At 57.9% G+C, this 16939-nt stretch overlaps 1 gene segment (V, D, J or C); it reads right to left on the bottom strand.

Moving 5' to 3' along the window:
- The window catches only part of LOC120380858, a 30202-nt gene extending 15512 nt beyond the window's left edge, over nt 1-14690 (bottom strand). Inside the window, 5 exon segments of the C gene segment in view lie at nt 484-804; nt 1093-1419; nt 2882-3190; nt 13102-13218; nt 14687-14690. Coding sequence covers nt 484-804; nt 1093-1419; nt 2882-3190; nt 13102-13218; nt 14687-14690 — 1078 coding nt within the window.
- Nucleotides 14691-16939: the final 2249 nt, after the last annotated feature.

Genomic DNA, 16939 nt, shown 5'->3' with positions numbered 1-16939 from the left:
ACCTTGGGTATTTCAGTGGGGTTTGGGCACCTAACTCCACTGGACACTCTGAGAGAGTCTCACCGGAAATAGCCCGGAAAGGCCAGATGGTGGGTGACAAGCACCAGCCAGATTTCCAGAGGTAAGAAGCACAGACGCACGTCAGATCAGAGTCCCTGACAGGCCACATCCCCGTTTCCCAGGGAGCCCAGGGAGTGAAATTCTTGGAGGAGCTGGAATTTAATGATCAGGCAGGGAATCCTGGGAAAACTGTGTAAGTGGAAATTAGTGAGAGATTGAGAATGAGAGATTCACAGGGGAAATACTAATTCTACCGGCAACAGACCCCTGTGCTGAGGGCCTAGGCGCCGCTAAAGTCCTACTTGGGGGCTTAACTGGGACATAAAGGCTGCCTAGGACGTGTGCAGGGTGAGTTTCACCCTCTAATCCCAATTCACAGTGACTGGCGGTTGCCTTTCCCTTGGAGATGCCAGGGCTCCTCACCTGTATTGCTCATGGTTATCTCCTGGGTTAGTTCTCCAGAACAGGGTGTGGTCACTTTGCAGGTAAATTTGGTGCCTTGTCCCCATTGTGCCAGCGACACAGGGTGAGAACTGACCAGGCTGGTGGTCCCGTTGCTGTTCTTCTTGGGGGGTTGTGTCATCGCCGCAGAGCTGACCTGCCCATCCACTTTCCACGCCATTCTGCTGGCTGCTAAGTCATAGCCCAGAACTAGACAGGTAACATGACCAGAATTTTTGATGACGTCTTCATAGGAGGGTTTGGTTAAGTAGATGGTTGGGTCAAGTGAGCTTCTGAGGCAGGCTGAGAAATGCAAAGAGACGTCATTGACCAGTTCAAATAATGTGGAAAGGCAGAACAGGACGATTGAAATCTAATCTATCCCTCCACCTCCATCAGGACACTCCTAGTGTCCCTCCCAGCCAGCCAGCCATGGTATCTCTTTCTCTTCCCATCCACCTACAGTACCAGTTTCTCTATGGCACTCCTATGTCTCCCGTCACACTGGTGTCTAGGTGAATTCCCACCTACGCTGGTTTCTCAGTAACTCTCCACCCCACCTCCCCGCCATGCACGGGCCTAGCCCCTCACCCAAGCACTTGCTGGTGTTGTGCATGGAGAGCTCTGCTCCCACTGCTGGGTGGGTCACTTGACAGGTGTAGACGTCCCCCTGCTCCCAGCTCTGCTTGGTGACGTTCATGCGGCTCTGCCCCATGTAGAAGCCGTCTGTGCCCCTGGCAGAGGAAAAGGCCGGGGTGGGGGGGCTGCTCTCCTTTCCATTCACCAGCCATTTCACGTTGGCGTTGCCGGGTTTGAAGCTCAGGAGGAGGCAAACCAGCTCCAGCTGGCTCTCTGTGGAGCTCTCCTCGCAGGTGGGGACCAGGAGGTGAACCTGGGGTGGCGTTGTCGAATCACACCCTGAGAGCAGAGAGAGGGGAAAACACAGTCCAGTGTCACTCTCTGTAGATCCCCAGTCCCCTTCCAGAGAGAGGGCTAATGCTACAGTCCTCCCAGCACCAGCAACCCCCACCTTGTTGTGGTACGTTTACACTGAGTACTTTAATCAGCCGCCAGGGCTGAGATTTTTCACAGCCATGTAAGGGATTAAAACAAATGGGAACAGGGCCCTTAAATCATCTAGACAAATATTAAATTCCTCCAGGCCTCTTCCTGCACGTGCTGCATGGAGTGTGTTCTCCCTGGTAAACAGCGGGGACAAAGCTGGAGCTTGAGCTGTGTTTGTTTATTTGAACTAGTTTCCCTCAATTAATGTCCCCTATTTAAGGGGCACCGTGGTGCTGCACAGCCTGACATGGGATCAGAAGAAAACCTGGGAGAGGACTGACTGTGTCTGACTACGGATAAAGGGTCAAATCCTCAGCTGATGTAAGTTGGCTCAGTGCCACTGACTGCAGCGGAGATCAGTCGATTTACACCCGTTGAAGTTCTGACCCCAGAATGCCTAGGTTTGCGGCTCTGGGCTTGTGTCCATTTCAAACGATGCCCCAGAACAGCGGGAGTGCAAGGAACACTCCCAGCTCCATGACAAAGGTGGAACCAGTGCTAGCTCCTAAGGGGGTCTCTCCCCTTTAAGGCCAGTGCTTGCTGGGAATTGTAGTCCCATGGGGCTGCTTGCTGCTGGCTATAGCAGGGAAAGCTTCTGGCTCAGTGCTGAGGAAAGCGCCTGACGGGGAATCTCCAGATGTGGACAGGCAGGGGGCCTAGGAAACATGCAGGAAAGGTGACCTAGTGGAAAGGGGGGGTGCTCCCCATGCAGCCGGCTGAACGCTGGGGGGCCCTGGTGGCCGGGACCCTGGGCGCTGAGCTGCACTGGTTTTGCTTTGAGGCTTTGGACTGACGCGGCGAATGGGCTTTGTTCTACCTCCCCAGTGGGGGGTGGTTGGGTGGGTTTGGGTGAGGGTGAGGGTGAAAGGCAGTGAGCCGAAGATTTCCCCTGTACAGAGGGGCCAGCATGAGGCTTAGGTGCCATTTCAGCCCGGCTGTGGGTCTAAGATTTCCCAAGGTGCCTAAGAGATTTGCATGCCAAGTCCCATGGGAACCGGGTGCCTAAATCCTTTAGGCAGGGCTGAAAAATCCCCCCCCAGTGGAATGTAGGTCTCTGCCCAGGGCGCCTGTCACCCTAAGGTTTCCCTCGGTCAGGGGTCCATGGAGGGGGCGCTGGGGGCAGGAGATCTGCAGTGACAAAGCACCAGGGCTCAGTGTGTTTCAACACTGGGCCCAACTTTCCCCAGACTTTCAGGGGGAGGTTTTTCCAAAGGCACCTACGAGATGTGGATTAAGATTCACTGGCTCCCAGACCCTCTAGGCGCTTTGAAAAGCTCAGCCTGGCTGTCCCGCCCTCCCCTGCCGCGTGTCTTACACTCCTGAGGGAACTTCTTCGACAGGGTCTGTGGTGTCCCTTGATGTGTCACATCGCACTGGTAGGTGTTGCCCTGCCGGGACCCGGCAGGGATGATCAGCAGGCTGCTCCGGGTGAGGAGCCCGTTGCTCATCGTCACCTCTGGGAAAGTTGTGACCCCCTGGGTCACTTTGCCCGAATTCCACTTGATGGCCACTGGTGCTGGGAAATAGCCAGTTACGAGGCAGGCCAAGCTCGTGTCCAGGGGATCATTGCCAGTCTTGGTGCAGCAGGGAACCAGGGGGAAGACGGAGGGGGGTGAGGATTTTACTGGAAAAATAAAGAGAATATAAGAGAAACCATCAAAATGGGGTAAATCTGAAAACCACGTCACTGATCAACCACCATCCGTCTATCCACCTCCTTCTATGGCCCAATGGCTGCATGGCCCAGTGCTCAATTCACTGGAAAAGGAGTCAGGACTCAGGTTCTGTTCCCAGCTGCTGTGGGACCTTGGGCCTGTCACAGACCTTCTCTCCACCTTTAACTTCCCATTGTGCAGTGGTGTCCTAGCGATGGGCGAAAAACACGAGAAATGGGATTCTGGCCTCGGCCGTTCCAGTGTAAACCTGGAGCAGCTCCGGTGGAATAGCTCTGGTTTGTGCGAGTGATGCTGAGAGGAGACTCTGGTCCTTTGCAAGGCTGAAATATTCCCCAGGCACCTCACAACCTGAGTCCAGCCCATCTCAGCTCTCCAGTGTGCAGTGAGCATCATCACCCTCATTGAACAGATGGGGAAAATGAGGCATGGAGAGGTGATGTGGCTTCCCCAAGGTGACAGGGGGAGCCTGTGGGAGATCTGGGAGTTGAAGCCAGTTCCCTGAGTCCCTTCCTCTGTTTGATCACAAGACCATTAGTTAAAGCCAGGGAAGAGCCCTCCATGAGTCATGGATGGATGAGATAACCCAACTCGCGCCCTTTCTCCTCCGGTCCCTGCCCTTCTGTGCAAACAGAGCTTTCAAACCATACTTGTGTGCAACTATGTACAGGACATCTCTCTGTCCCATACACACCCACTATCCATCTGGGCTGGGCAGGAGTCAGGACTCCTGGGTTCTATCCCCAGTTCCAGGAAAGCCATAAAGTTTCCTTCTTCACCTTCCTGCATGGCAGGTTCTCAAACAGACGCCCCAGGAGGCCTCAATCTTCTCTGAGCTCTGCGGCCCTCATGACCAATCTCTGGGGAAAACTGACCAACAAACAACACGGGCTGAAAGGGGAAGTTTACACAAGTGAAAGTCACACCAAGGTTATTTTTTCAGCCCAGTTTTAGCCCCCTGCCCTCACCCACCTGTCCAATTTTCACATGTTCTCACCAGCTGTAACAGTGAAAGCTCCCCAGTGGGCGTCATCTCTCATTCTCAATCTATAATTATCTTTACTTCCATCGGGGGGAGGGGAGGGGATGTCTGACAGGCAAAGACACCTCAGAAGAGCTCCGCCACAGACACAGAGCAGAGCTGGGCTCCTGGACAGAAGCCCCCGGTCTCCAGTGCCGGCCCACGACCCAACATGGCCGGTGATGTGGTGAGTCCATCCCAGGAAAGTGGCTGCTATTGGCTTGTCACAGGAGTGCAGAGGGTGTTTTAACCCCATCAGAGATAAATGGGGTGAAGCGTGTGCTAGAGAGGGGAGCAAGACGCCTGGGTTCCCTCCCCAGCTCTGGGATGGGAGTGGGGTCCAGCCGTTAGAGTGGGGGGCTGGGAGCCAGGACTCCTGGGTTCCCTCCCCAGCTCTGCAAGGGGAGTGGGGTCTAGTCATTAGAGTGGGGGGCTGGGAGCCAGGACTCCTGGGTTCTTTCCCAGGCTCTGGAAGGGGAGTAGGTTAGAGCAGGGGCCTGGGAGCCAGGAGTGTTGTGCTCTGTTCTGACCTATGAAGGGCAGTGGGGTACGTCCCCTGTGTGGACCCAGTACCCGGGCAGGGTGCAGCTCATGGCTCCCCTGCACAGGCTGGACATGCTGCCCAGGCCAGGATGGGTAACAGGCCAGGCTGTGCACCCCCCAGGCAGAGACGGGGGGACAGAGGTGCTTATCCCACACTCCGGCTATTAGCTGGGATAAGAGCTTTGAAAGAACTGTAGGGAGCGAGCCCAGGGCTGGGCTAGCAGGGGATGCGGGTGGGGAGTGAGGGGCACTGGCAGAGCAGGGGGCAGAGCTGGGCTAGCAGGGGTGGGGGGCGGGAGTGAGGGGCACTGGCAGGGCTGGGCTAGCTGGGGCTGCGGGTGGGGAATGAGGATGCTCAGATAGCAAGTGTGAAAAATTGGGACAGAGGGTGGGGATAATATAACAAAAAGCCCCCAAAATCAGGACTGTCCCTATAAAATCGGGACATCTGAGCTGGGGGGACCCCAGGGCTGGGCTAGCAGGAGGCTGCGGGTCAGGAGTGAGGGGAACCAGCAGGTCTGTTGGTGGAGCCCGGGGCTGGGCTAGAAGAGTGTTGCAAGTCAGGAGTGAGGGGAACGGGAACGGCCGGGTAGACAGGGCTGGGCTAGGAGGGGGCTGCGGGTAAGGAGTGAGGGGCACCGGCAGAGCGGCGGGGCAGCCAGGGCTGGGTGAGCAGGGGCTGCAGGTTGGGAGTGAGGGGCACCAGCAGGGCTGGGCTAGCAGGGGCTGTGGGCAGGGGCGGCTCCAGGCCCCAGCACACCAAGCACGTGCCTGGGGCGGCAAGCCACAGGGGGTGCTCTGCCAGTTGCCGCAAGGGCGGCAGGCAGGCTGTCTTCGGTGGACCTCCTGCAGGCTGCCGCCGAAGCCATGGGACCGGGGACCTCCCACAGGCAAGCCGCCAAAGGCAGCCTGCCTGCAGTGCTTGGGGCGGCAAAATACCTAGAGCTGCCCCTGGCTGCGGGTTGGGAGTGAGGGGCACCGGCAGAGCTGGGGCGGGGGCAGGGCTGGGCTAACAGGGGGCTGCGGGTCAGGAGTGAGGGGCACCGGCAGGGCTGGGGGGGCAGCGCTGGGCTAGCAGGGGCTGTGGGTTGGGAGTGAGGGGCACCAGACAGGTTTGGGGGAGGAGCGCAGAGCTGGGCTTGCAGGGGGCTGCAGGTCAGTAATAGGGGGCACCAGCAGAGTGGGGAGGAACAGGGCTGAGCTAGCAGGAGGCTGGAGCTCAGGGTTGAGGGCCATTAGCAGATGTGGGACGCTCAGGATTGGGGGGCTGCAATTAGAGGTTGGGGGAGCAGCTGAATTGTTTCCAAGGGGGTTTAATTGTCTCCAGCCAAAATCTTTCTAACCTGAGGCACAAATTTCCCCTTTGGCGTGTCCCTGGTCAGAGGGAACCCCCTGACCTCAGCGAGTGCAGGAACGCGTCTCCCTGAGCCGGCCCTGCCTCCCTCCAGCAGCTCTGCGCTCATGCTCCATGCTGAGAGCCGGGCAGGGGGATTCCCAGCACAGCTAGATGTGAGCTCGGCTGCCTGGGGCTGGACGTAACTGGCAGCTCAGAGGCGACAGCTCAGGGCTCAGCTTCCTAACTTGGCCTTTGAGTTGAGCTGGCTCCGTTTCTGCGGCGCACTCAGCTGGAGCCGCGTTGGGCTTCCTTTCCGGGGGAACGAGCTCTGACGTCTCCGGCTAAAGCCCACTGGAGATGCAGACCCCGTAAGTGCTCCCCAAGGCGCCTCAGCTCTGGGCACCTAGAAAGTGAGGCAGCTGGACTTCTTGGGAGATTTCTCCCACAGACTTTGGGAAAGTGTCCAGAAAATCTTCATCCCAATTGGTTAGAATCCGAGTGGTTTCTTGAGTGGGAACCTGGCTAGGAAGGCCGTGAGCTAGGGGTGGTGATAACCAGTCGACTACTGAGTTTGGGGGAGGGAAGGTTTTTTACCCTAACCCCAGAACTATGACCCTAAACCAAACCTCAAACCCAACTACTTAGACCCCTAACTCTGTCCTAACTCCCTAACCATGACCCTAACCCCAGCATCCTAACCCCCGACAGATGCACCCATTCCTTAACCCCTAATCCTTCCCCTTTCCCTAGAGTCCTAGCCTCATCCCTAACCCCGGATCTCTAACCCCTCCTCCCTAACTCTAACCCCTCCTCCCTAATTCAACTCTGACCCCCTCTTCAAACCCAACCCCTAACCCCTAACCCTAACGTCCCAACCTTCTCCCCCGAACCCTGACTTTAGATTGCTCAGGCTTCAATGGTGCTGGGATCAGTAGAGTCCTCATTGTTATTTCTCTGTAAAGCTCCTGGCACAATGGATCCTGGTCCTAGATTTGGTTTTCTAGACCACTGTGATACAAGTACTAACAACCAATTATACCCCTAACCATAACCCCAGCTCTAACCCGAACCTCCCCACCTTGACCCTCTGAGAAGTTACAAACTGACCCCTTGGGAATAGGACCCAAGAGTCTCACTAACTCCCTCTGGGAAATGGCAGCAGAACCGGTTGGTGTCTGATGGTTGAATGGCTGCAAAATTGGCTAGAAATCCAATCACAACACGTCAAATATTGAACTTGAGGGTGGAAGGGTATTTGACCCAAACCATTAAACCATCGCCCTTAATTCTACCCCAGCTACCTATAGCCCTTTACCCCAGCACCTAACCCTAACCGCGAACCCTTCATCCTCCTCCCCATGTATAATTATAACCCGAACTCTAACCCAAAGGGCCCATATGTCCCGGGTTCAACTGGACAGTCCCAGTCCCTCCTACCGGTGTCTCAAGTGAGTTCTCAGGACTCTAACGACGTGTGTTTGAGATACAGAATTGGTAATTGGCCTCTAGGGGCTGATGATGTTAGCAATGAATTTCTCTGCCACTTCAGAACCTAATTCCCTTTGGCTCCTCAGGAGAACCCAGTGCAAATTACTGGGAACAACCCTCCACTCTGTGAAATCAACCCGTCTTACTGCTGACCAGCGGCACAGCACAATGCATCATCCAGTCCACAGAGCAGAGGGTGGGACACAGGACTCCTGGGTTCTCTACCTGGCTGTGCCACTGACCTGCTGTGACCAGGTCCCTTCCTCGCTCTCTGCCTCAGTTTCCCCTCTGACCCTTCCTTTATCTTGCGTATTTGGCCTGTAAGTTCTGTGGGGTAGGGACTGTCTGTCATTGTGTCTCTCTGCAGCACCCGGTGTAATGGGGCCCCGATCACACACTGGGTCTGTTTAGCACCAAGTGAACTGGGGGCCCTGATCCTGCTCAGTCTGTGACACAACCTGGAAGATGGGGGGCAGCCTATCTCAGGCCCCCACTTACACACAGATGTTAGTAAGACCTTGCAACTGTCAACAGTCTCACCCCAAACTGTGCTGTGTGAATGGAGCAGAGTGGGGCTCGCTAGGGGACGCTCTCCCCCGGCATTGAGTGCTGGCCCCAGTGCCACGCTAGGGCCTGTGCTGCATGGAGGGGCAGGGCTCAGTGGGGCTGTGTCTCATGGCCTCGCTCTCTCTCCCTTTGCAGTTAGTGCCACGGCCCCATCTGTCTTCCCCCTGACCTCCTGCACCGGCGAAGTCACCACCTCCCAGGTCACCTTCGGCTGCCTGGCCAAAGGCTACTTCCCCGAGCCGGTCACCGTGACATGGAGCCCCAACGTCGGCTCCTCGGGCGTGAGGACCTATCCCTCCGTGCTGCAACCTTCCAGCGGCCTCTACTCGCTCAGCAGCCAGGTCACCGTCCCGGCCAGCAGCTGGGAGTCTGACACCTATCGATGCACCGTACAGCACCAGCCCACCAGCTCCAGCATCTCCAAGGACATCCCAAGTAGGGACGGCGCGGCGCGGCCCGGGGGGGAGGGAGGGGCTGGGGGTGTCTCAGGTCCCTCCTCTGGTGACTGCTGCAGGGAGAGAGGCTGGGAGCCTGCTAGTGCTGTGAGCTGATGGAGTCACTGGGGTGGGTGGGTGGATGGAGAGAGAGACCTCAGAGAGATGGGAGTGAATGCGGACAGGTAGATAGTGTTGGGTGTGGAGGCACTGAAGGGTGGATGGAGAGAGACACCACGCCAAGAGAGGCGATGGGGCCGCAATGCAGAGAAAGGGGCAGAGGGCTGCAAACTGGGTGCTGGGCTGCAGGGAGCGGGGGGCTCAGCAGGGGGCGCCAGGCTGCAGGGAGCGGGGAGGGCTCAGTAGGGGGCGCTGTGCTGCAGGGAGCGGGGGGCTCAGCCGGGGTCTGTACAACAACTAACCCGTCCCCCTTCTCCCAGAGCCCCCCGAACCCACGGTGGAACTCTTCTACTCCTGCACCGACTCAGGCGCCATCCAGGCCGTGTGTTTGATCTCCCACTTCAACAGCGCGGATTTGACAGTGCATTGGATAGTGAATTCCCGGATACAAAAGGGTGACATTGACCAGCCCACAAAGGACGCCAACGGCCAGACCTTCAGCACCCGCAGCAGTATCATTGTGACCGAGTGGCCGGGTGACTCTCCCCTCGTCTGCCAGGTGTCCCAGCCGGGCACCTCCATGATATTGCAGGCCCACGCCCAGAAATGCCAAGGTTAATGTCCCCAGGGCTAGGCTGCCTACAAAGAGGAGGGGCAGTGGCGGATTCAGAGTTACTGGGGCCCTGTGCTCAGCTTCAGTTTTGGGGGCCCCCCCTTGGGACCCAGCCAAGAAAAAGAACCTTCTCTGTTATCTGCTCCCCACCCCCACCCCCACCCCATCCCCGGCTTTCATTCTTGTTTTCTTCATCTTTCTCCTGTCAGTAATAGCAAGTAAATGGAAATAAAGTGAGGTACCTTGACTGGTTTCTCAGGTCCCTGCTCTGGCGACTGCTGCAGGGAGAGAGGCTGGGAGCCTGCTAGTGCTGTGAGCTGGTGGAGTCGCCGGGGTGGGTGGGTGGATGGAGAGAGACACCTCAGAGAGATGGGAGTGAATGGGGACAGGTAGATAGTGTTGGGTGTGGAGGCACCGAAGGGTGGAGGAATGAAAAGAGAGACCGCGCCAAGAGAAGCGATGGGCGCTGCAATGCAGGGAAAGGGGCAGACGGCTCAGCAGGGGGCGCTGTGCTGCAGGGAGCGGGGGGCTCAGTAGGGGGCTCTGTGCTGCAGGGAGCGGGGGAGGCTCAGCAGGGGGCGCTGTGCTGCAGGGATCGGGGGGATCAGCAGGGGGCGCTGTGCTGCAGGGAGCAGGGGGCTCAGCAGGGGGCGCTGAGCTGCGGGGAGCGGGGCTCAGCAGGGGCGCCGTGCTGCAGGGAGCGGGGGCTCAGCAGGGGCGCCGTGCTGCAGGGAGCAGAGGGCTCAGCAGGGGCGCTGTGCTGCAGGGAGCGGGAGGGCTCAGCAGGGGAGCCGGGCTGCAGGGAGTGGGGGGCTCAGCAGGGGGCGCTGTGCTGCAGGGAGCGGGGGGCTCAGCAGGGGGCGCTGTGCTGCAGGGAGCGGAGGGCTCAGCAGGGGGCGCTGTGCTGCGGGGAGCGGGGAGGGCTCAGCAGGGGGCACTGGGCTGCAGGGAGCGGGGGGCTCAGCAGGGGGCACTGGGCTGCAGGGAGCGGGGGGGCTCAGCAGGGGGCATTGGGTGCAGGGAGCGGGGGGCTCAGCAGGGGTCTGTACAAAAACTAACCTGTCCCCCTTCTCCCAGAGCCCCCCAAACTCCATGAACCCCAGGCCCCCATTACACCCAAGGTGAAAATCGTCTCCAACACCGACCGAGACCCCGTCCAGCTCACGTGCTTAATCTCCGGCTTCTACCCTGAGACTCTGACGGTGGAATGGCTGGTTGACGGCCAGCCCAGGAAACTTCCTGGTGACACCGCCCTTACCACAAAGGACGCCAACGGCCCCACCTACAGCACCCACTGCAATGTCACTGTCTCCAAGGCCGATTGGCGGAAGGTCAAGTTATACACGTGCCAGGTGTCCCAGCCGGGCACCTCCATCAAATCGCAGGGCCACACCAACAAGTGCGGAGGTGACGCTCGCCGGCGCTAGGCTCCCTACGAAGAGGAGGGGCAATGGCGGATTCAGAGTTACTGGGGCCTTATTTTTGGGGCCCTCCTTGGGACCCAGCCGAGAAAAAGAACCTTCTCTGTTATCTACCCCCACTCCTGGTTTTCATTCTTGTTTTCTTCATCCGCCTCCTGTCAGTATTAGCAAGTAAATGAGAATAAAGTGAGGTTCCTTGATTGGTTTTGCTGTCGAACTCATTTTTCCACAGACCACTTGAAAATCGCTGGGGGTCTCGGCGGACACTTAACGGTCTTTCCAAAGCCTGTTTGTGCCATTAGCTAACTCCTGTGAAGCGCTTTATAAAAAAACGTTGGGCTGCGGGGTCTGGCCAGGACTTAGGGTACGGGAGGGGGCTCAGGGCCGGGGAAGCGGACTGGGGTGTGGAGCACTTACCTGGGGCAGCTCCCGTTTGGTGCGAGGGGCGGGAGTGGGGATGTGGGGGCTGCAGCAGCCAGGGAGGGCAGGGGGCTGGAGGTGGGTGTGGGGTGCAGGTGTCGGGCGGGGGTGCAGGGCCTGGGCGCATGTTCGGATACCGGAGCTGGCTGGGGGTTGGGCTGCTGGGCCTGGCCAGGAGTTAGGTTGCAGGTGCGGGCGGGGGTTGGGGCAGGAGGTTGGGGCAGGGGTGCAGTTGGGAATGGGGGGGGTGCAGGAGCTTTGTTTTGTGCTCAGGGTGGGCGTGAGGATGTGAGGGGTGCAGGAGTCAGGGCAGGAGCTGGGGTCATGGGGATGCTCCCAGCCCCTGCCCTCCCCACCCCTACCCTGAGCGGCTCACGGCAGGGGTTGGGGTTGGGGGTCTGCGTAGGGGGCGTGCAGGGACCAGGCTGCTGCCCCTACAGCTGCCCTGCCCTGGGGCCCCTGGGTTTTACTGTAAATCCACGTCTGGTCCTGCTGGCTCGAGGGGCTCCTGCTCCAGGCTCTGCCCCACCGGCAGCCAAGCTCCTCCCCACCTCCCCACCCCCAACCTGCTGTTTGCCGGCGCTCCGGTCGCTCCTGGAGGAGGGGAGGAGGGGCCACAACACACATAGGGGCAGGGGCTGGGAGCACCCCACAATCCCAGCCCACATCCCCAGGCCCCTGCCCTGACTCCTGCACCCCTCACACACACCCAGCCCCCCCCACACCCCGTGCCCGGACTCCGGCACCCCCCAAACCCGCCCCAGCCCGGAGCACCCAACAGGAGCTCCTGCCCCTCCCCATTTGCAGCGATTTTCAAGTGGTCTGTGGAAAAATAAATTCGACTACAAAACCAATCAAGGTCCCTCACTTCATTTCCATTTACTTGCTATTACTGACAGGAGGCGGATGAAGAAAACAAGAATGAAAACTGGGGGCAGGGGGAGATAAGAGAGAAGGTTCTTTTTCTCGGCTGGGTCCCAAGGAGGGGCACCAAAAATGAAGCTGAGCACAGGGCCCCACTCCCATCCTGGGGCCCCCTGTCGTTGGGGTTCCCGTGCCAGGGCACCCTGCGATTTACTGTAAATCTGCCTGTGGGGAGGGGGACACCGGGCTGGGCTCGAGGGGGGAGAGGGGTGAGGACAGACTGGGATGGGCTTGGCAGGGCAGACCAGGCCTAGCGGCTGACCTGGGCTCTCCTGTCCCCAGAAGAAACAACGTCTCCCAGTAACATCCAAGTCTTCCTGGTGCCCCGCCTCCTGCCGACTTGTATGTGAACCAGAGCCCCGTGCTCACCTGCCTGGTGGTCAACCTGCCTAGCAACTGCAGCCTTCAGGTGGTCTGGTCCCGAGAGAAGCCGGGCTCCATTGTCCCTGAACCCTGAACCTCACTGAGCAGCACAACAGCACCTTCACCGCCTCCAGCTCCATGCCCATATTCACCGCGACTGGGAGGCCGGAGAGAACTTCACCTGCAAAGTGGAGCACTCGGGGCTGCCCTCACCCCTCATCAAATCGATCTCCAAGAAGCCAGGTAGGAGGAGAGCAGGGTCCCTAAGGGGAGAGACTCCCCTATCCCAGTCCCCAGCGGGGAGGGATGCTCCTTAAGGATCTTGGCCCTGGGTCCCTTTGTCCCCAAATCCCCACCCTCAAATTGTGCTCCAGAGATACCAGCTCCCAGTCCCCAGCCCCTCCACCCTGGAGGAGAGAGGGGATCTTCCTGCCCCTCCACACACACACACGCCCCATCCTTCTCCTCACGTGGCCCAGGCTGAGTGATGTGCTTGGCTCATCTGTGTCCTCTGTCCCCACCCACCATAGGCAGGCGCTCTGCCCCTGGCATCTACCTCCTGCACCCCCACAACGAGGAGCTGAGCAGCTCCGAAGACTCCGTCAGCCTCACCTGCCTGGTGAGGGGCTTCTTCCCCGAGGACATCTCGGTGCAGTGGATGAAGAACCACAAACCCAGAGAGAGTTTGGAATACATCACCACCCAGCCCATCAAGGACAGAGCCAGCGACTCAAACTTCTTCCTCTACAGCAAGCTGAAAGTCAGCAAGGACAGCTGGAACAGAGGGGACGTCTACACCTGCATGGTCATCCATGAAGCCCTCTCATTGAAGTTCACCCAACGCAGCATCAGCAAAGTATCTGGTAAATGAAGAAGGCTCCTCCCAGCCCCACTGCTAGCACTGTCCAGTACAGCTTCCTGTAAATAATCTCTGTGCCCTCAGTGACAACAAGTGAATAAATGGAACTAGTCTGAGCTCATCCCCGGTCTCCTTCTTGTGGTGTGACTGGATGAAATCTGCAGGTCCCCCAAGGTGGACGAGGTCCCAGGTTGCAGGCTGGGAGAAACTGAGATTCTATAAGGCTGGGGATGCCAATTTCCAGATTCTGTATGGGTGGATACATATATACCATGGATGGATGGGGAGAGACATGGGTAGGTGCCATGGAAGGAAGGATGGGTTGAAGGCATGGAAGGAAGGATGGCCTGATACATGGGTACATACACAGCACAGAAGCAGTGATGGAGTGGAGGGTAGATGGACAGTTACACACATACATACTGCAGAGCCCTTATCCAAGCCCAGCTCTGTTGGAAGGCCAGGTGTTCAGAGAGATGGTTAGAGGGATACATACATACTTCAGAGGGAAGGACCCAGGGCCGGCTCCAGGCACCAGCCGACCAAGCACGTGCTTGGGGTGGCACCTCGGGCAGGGCAACACTCGGGTGTTGTTGGGTTTTTTGATTCATCGGGACAGCGCTGGAGTGGGGGGGTTTTGTTTCGAGGGTGCGGCGCGGCGCTCAGAGGGAGGGCGGGGCTTGGCGCAGCTCAGCACAGCACTCAGAGCGGGGCGGGGCTTCAGGCGGCGTAGCGCTCGGAAGGCGGGGCTTTCGGTGGCACGGTGCTAGGCGGGTGAGGGCTTGCACACTTGGGGGGCGGGGCTTCAGGCAGTGTGGTGCTGGGAGGGTGGGGGCTTGCGCGTGCTCGGGGGCGGGGCTTCGGGCAGTGCGGTGCTGGGGGGGTACGATGGGGCAGCGCTCTTCTTTTTTGCTTGGGGTGGCAAAAAAGTTAGAGCTGGCCCTGGAAGGGCTCATAGACCAACAGATATCACAGAGAGAGAGAGAGAGAGAGAGATTATTATTTGGATTAAAGTAGCACCTCCTCCCCAGCTCAGATAGGGCCCTGTTGGGCTTGGTGGCACAGACACCGTGGGAGACAGTCCCTGTGTCAAAGGGCTCACACCTAGATAGAGAAAGAGGGAGAAGAAACAGAGACACCAGGAGGGGAAGGGACCTGCCCAAGGTTACGTCCGTTACCGAGCTAGAAACAGAACCCAGGTGTTCTGAGAGTCCCACCCAGTCCCACTAGACTGCGCTGCACTGAGGGAAGGATGGTTGGATGGTTCGCAGGTGCGGTGCCAATGGATAAGTGGATGGGGATGGATGGATAAATCTCTAGTGAAGGTTGGAGGGGTACCCATTCTGAAGGATGAAGGGATGGATACATGGATGGCCATAGATGGACTGCGATAGATGGATGGCTAGAGATGAGAATGGGTGGGGACGGATTGATATATAAATGAATGGATGGGCGGGTGCATATGGTAATGGATCAGTACCAATCGCGATGGATGGTGATAGGAAAATGAGAATGGATGGGGATGGACCGACAGATGGATGGATGGGCTGGTACAGATGGTCAGTGATAGATAGATGAGGATGAATGAATGAGTGAATATGGCAATGGATGGATGGACGACTGAGTGTGTTAATGGGGACAGGTGGTGATGGATGTTTGGGGATGGATAATATATAAAGGGCTGATAGATAAGTGGATGGGGTTGCATGTATGGATGGAAGATATGGGTGAGGATGAGTGGGTGGATTGTTAGTGGTGACGATGGATGGATGGGTATAGATCTATATGGATGGATGGAAGATATGGAGGACGGCTAAAGATAAGGCTGGATGGAGTGTGGGATGGATCGGTTGATGGCCATCTCACTGAGGTGCAATCCCCTCTAGGCTATAACCCATGCATATCCAGAGGGGCACCGTATCATGATCAGCATTTACCCTACATCCCCTTAAACCCCAGAGAGGAGAAGATGCCCCATGGGGATTTTCCAGCCAGAGTCAGTGGGGGAAGGTAATTAAAATACCCTGGCCCCCACACACACTCCTCTGCTGGCTAGAAGGCTAAGGGCAGGGCCACCCAGAGGATTCAGGGGGTCTGGGGCAAAGCAATTTTGGGGGCCCCTTCCGTAAAAAAAAGTTACAATACTATAGAATACTATATTCTTGTGGGGGCCCCTGCAGGACCCAGGGCAAATTGCCCAACTTGAGCCCTCCTCTGGGCGGCCCTGGCTAAGGGTCTCCTTCCACCCCTTCCCACAGCAGCAGCTGTGGAGGGGGAGATAGGACAACATACAGCAAACACCCCACAGCAGGAATCAGCTCCTGGACTCAGTCCCCACAAAGCAGCAGCAGTAGTAGGGCTGTTATCTGGAGTACACACTAAGCAGGGACTCACCTAAAGTCTCACTAGCTCTGGTGCCATGGGGCCCCGGCAGTGGGGTGAGACAGACGATGCAGATGCCCGATGCCCCGCACATGAGCTCTGTCTCCTACCCAGCCCCTCATTCACACACCTTCCCCCCCACCCCCCAAGTGTGTATCAGCCCCAAAGCTGGATGGGCGAGTGCAGGAATCAAACCCACCAGTGCGAGCACAGAGCTCACACTTGGCATTAAAGGGGGGTAGCCTGCAGCGGCAGTGTTAGGGCTGTTATCCTGGGGCAGCGCAGGGGCACACAGAGTAAGAGAGTGGGGGGGTGGCTGAGAGAGAGCTCAGTCCAGGGCAGATGGACACACCTGTAACATGGCATGACCCAGGACCCTCCCACCTGGGCTGTCGTGTTTGTACCCACAGAGAGACACACAACACAGAGAGAGACAAACATCCACCCACACAGATCCATGCACCTGTTCTCCAGACATCCCTAGGGCAGGGGCTCAGTAGGGGGCGCCATGCTCAGGGAGCAGCATCTGTCATGTCAGAGAGACCTGAGATCCCATCCTTAAAATACTTGTGGCTCTGTTCATAAAAGTGACAGGGTTCAAAATCCCCACCTCCCTCAGCCAAGGCAACTACAGGCTGCACCTGGGCAAGAGAACCTGGGATAAACAGGCCCAGAGGTGGCTGCGTTCCATCTGAAGTGACTCCTGGGGGTTTTGTTACATTGGGAGCAGGGTCATAGAGGCACACATGTGAAATCCATCCATCCTGGTCTTTAGGGAGCTCCCCCACCATGGCAGCATCCCGGCACCTCGCACACCTCAGAGGGATCCTGAGCCACCTTTCACAGGCAGAGAAACTAAGGCACAGAGAAATTCAACAGGCAGACAAGCTTCAGTGCCAGGGTGTAGGGCCACGGCCACATGGGATAAGTGAGATGAGAGCTGGGAGGCTCTGCATCCTTCATTTCATCACAGCAGGCAGGGGTGGGTGGATGGATGGAGGGGTGCATCTAGGGATTGATGCAGGGATGAATGGATAGAGGTGTCTAGAGATAGATGACTGGAGGGACGGAAGGGTGGGTAGAGAAGGGGATGGGCGGGTTGGTGTTGGACGCACAGTCCGAGCTCTCTCTGTAACAGTGGCTGAGTCGGAGCTGATGTCTCTTTCTCTCCCCCCAACAGAGGTGATCGTGTCAGGTGAGTTTTGTAGT

The sequence above is a fragment of the Mauremys reevesii genome, linkage group 13, assembly GCF_016161935.1.
Source record: "Mauremys reevesii isolate NIE-2019 linkage group 13, ASM1616193v1, whole genome shotgun sequence".
Lineage (NCBI taxonomy): Eukaryota > Metazoa > Chordata > Testudines > Geoemydidae > Mauremys > Mauremys reevesii.
Note: the sequence above shows the minus strand (reverse complement) of the source record. Positions and strands in the feature narration are given on the sequence as shown.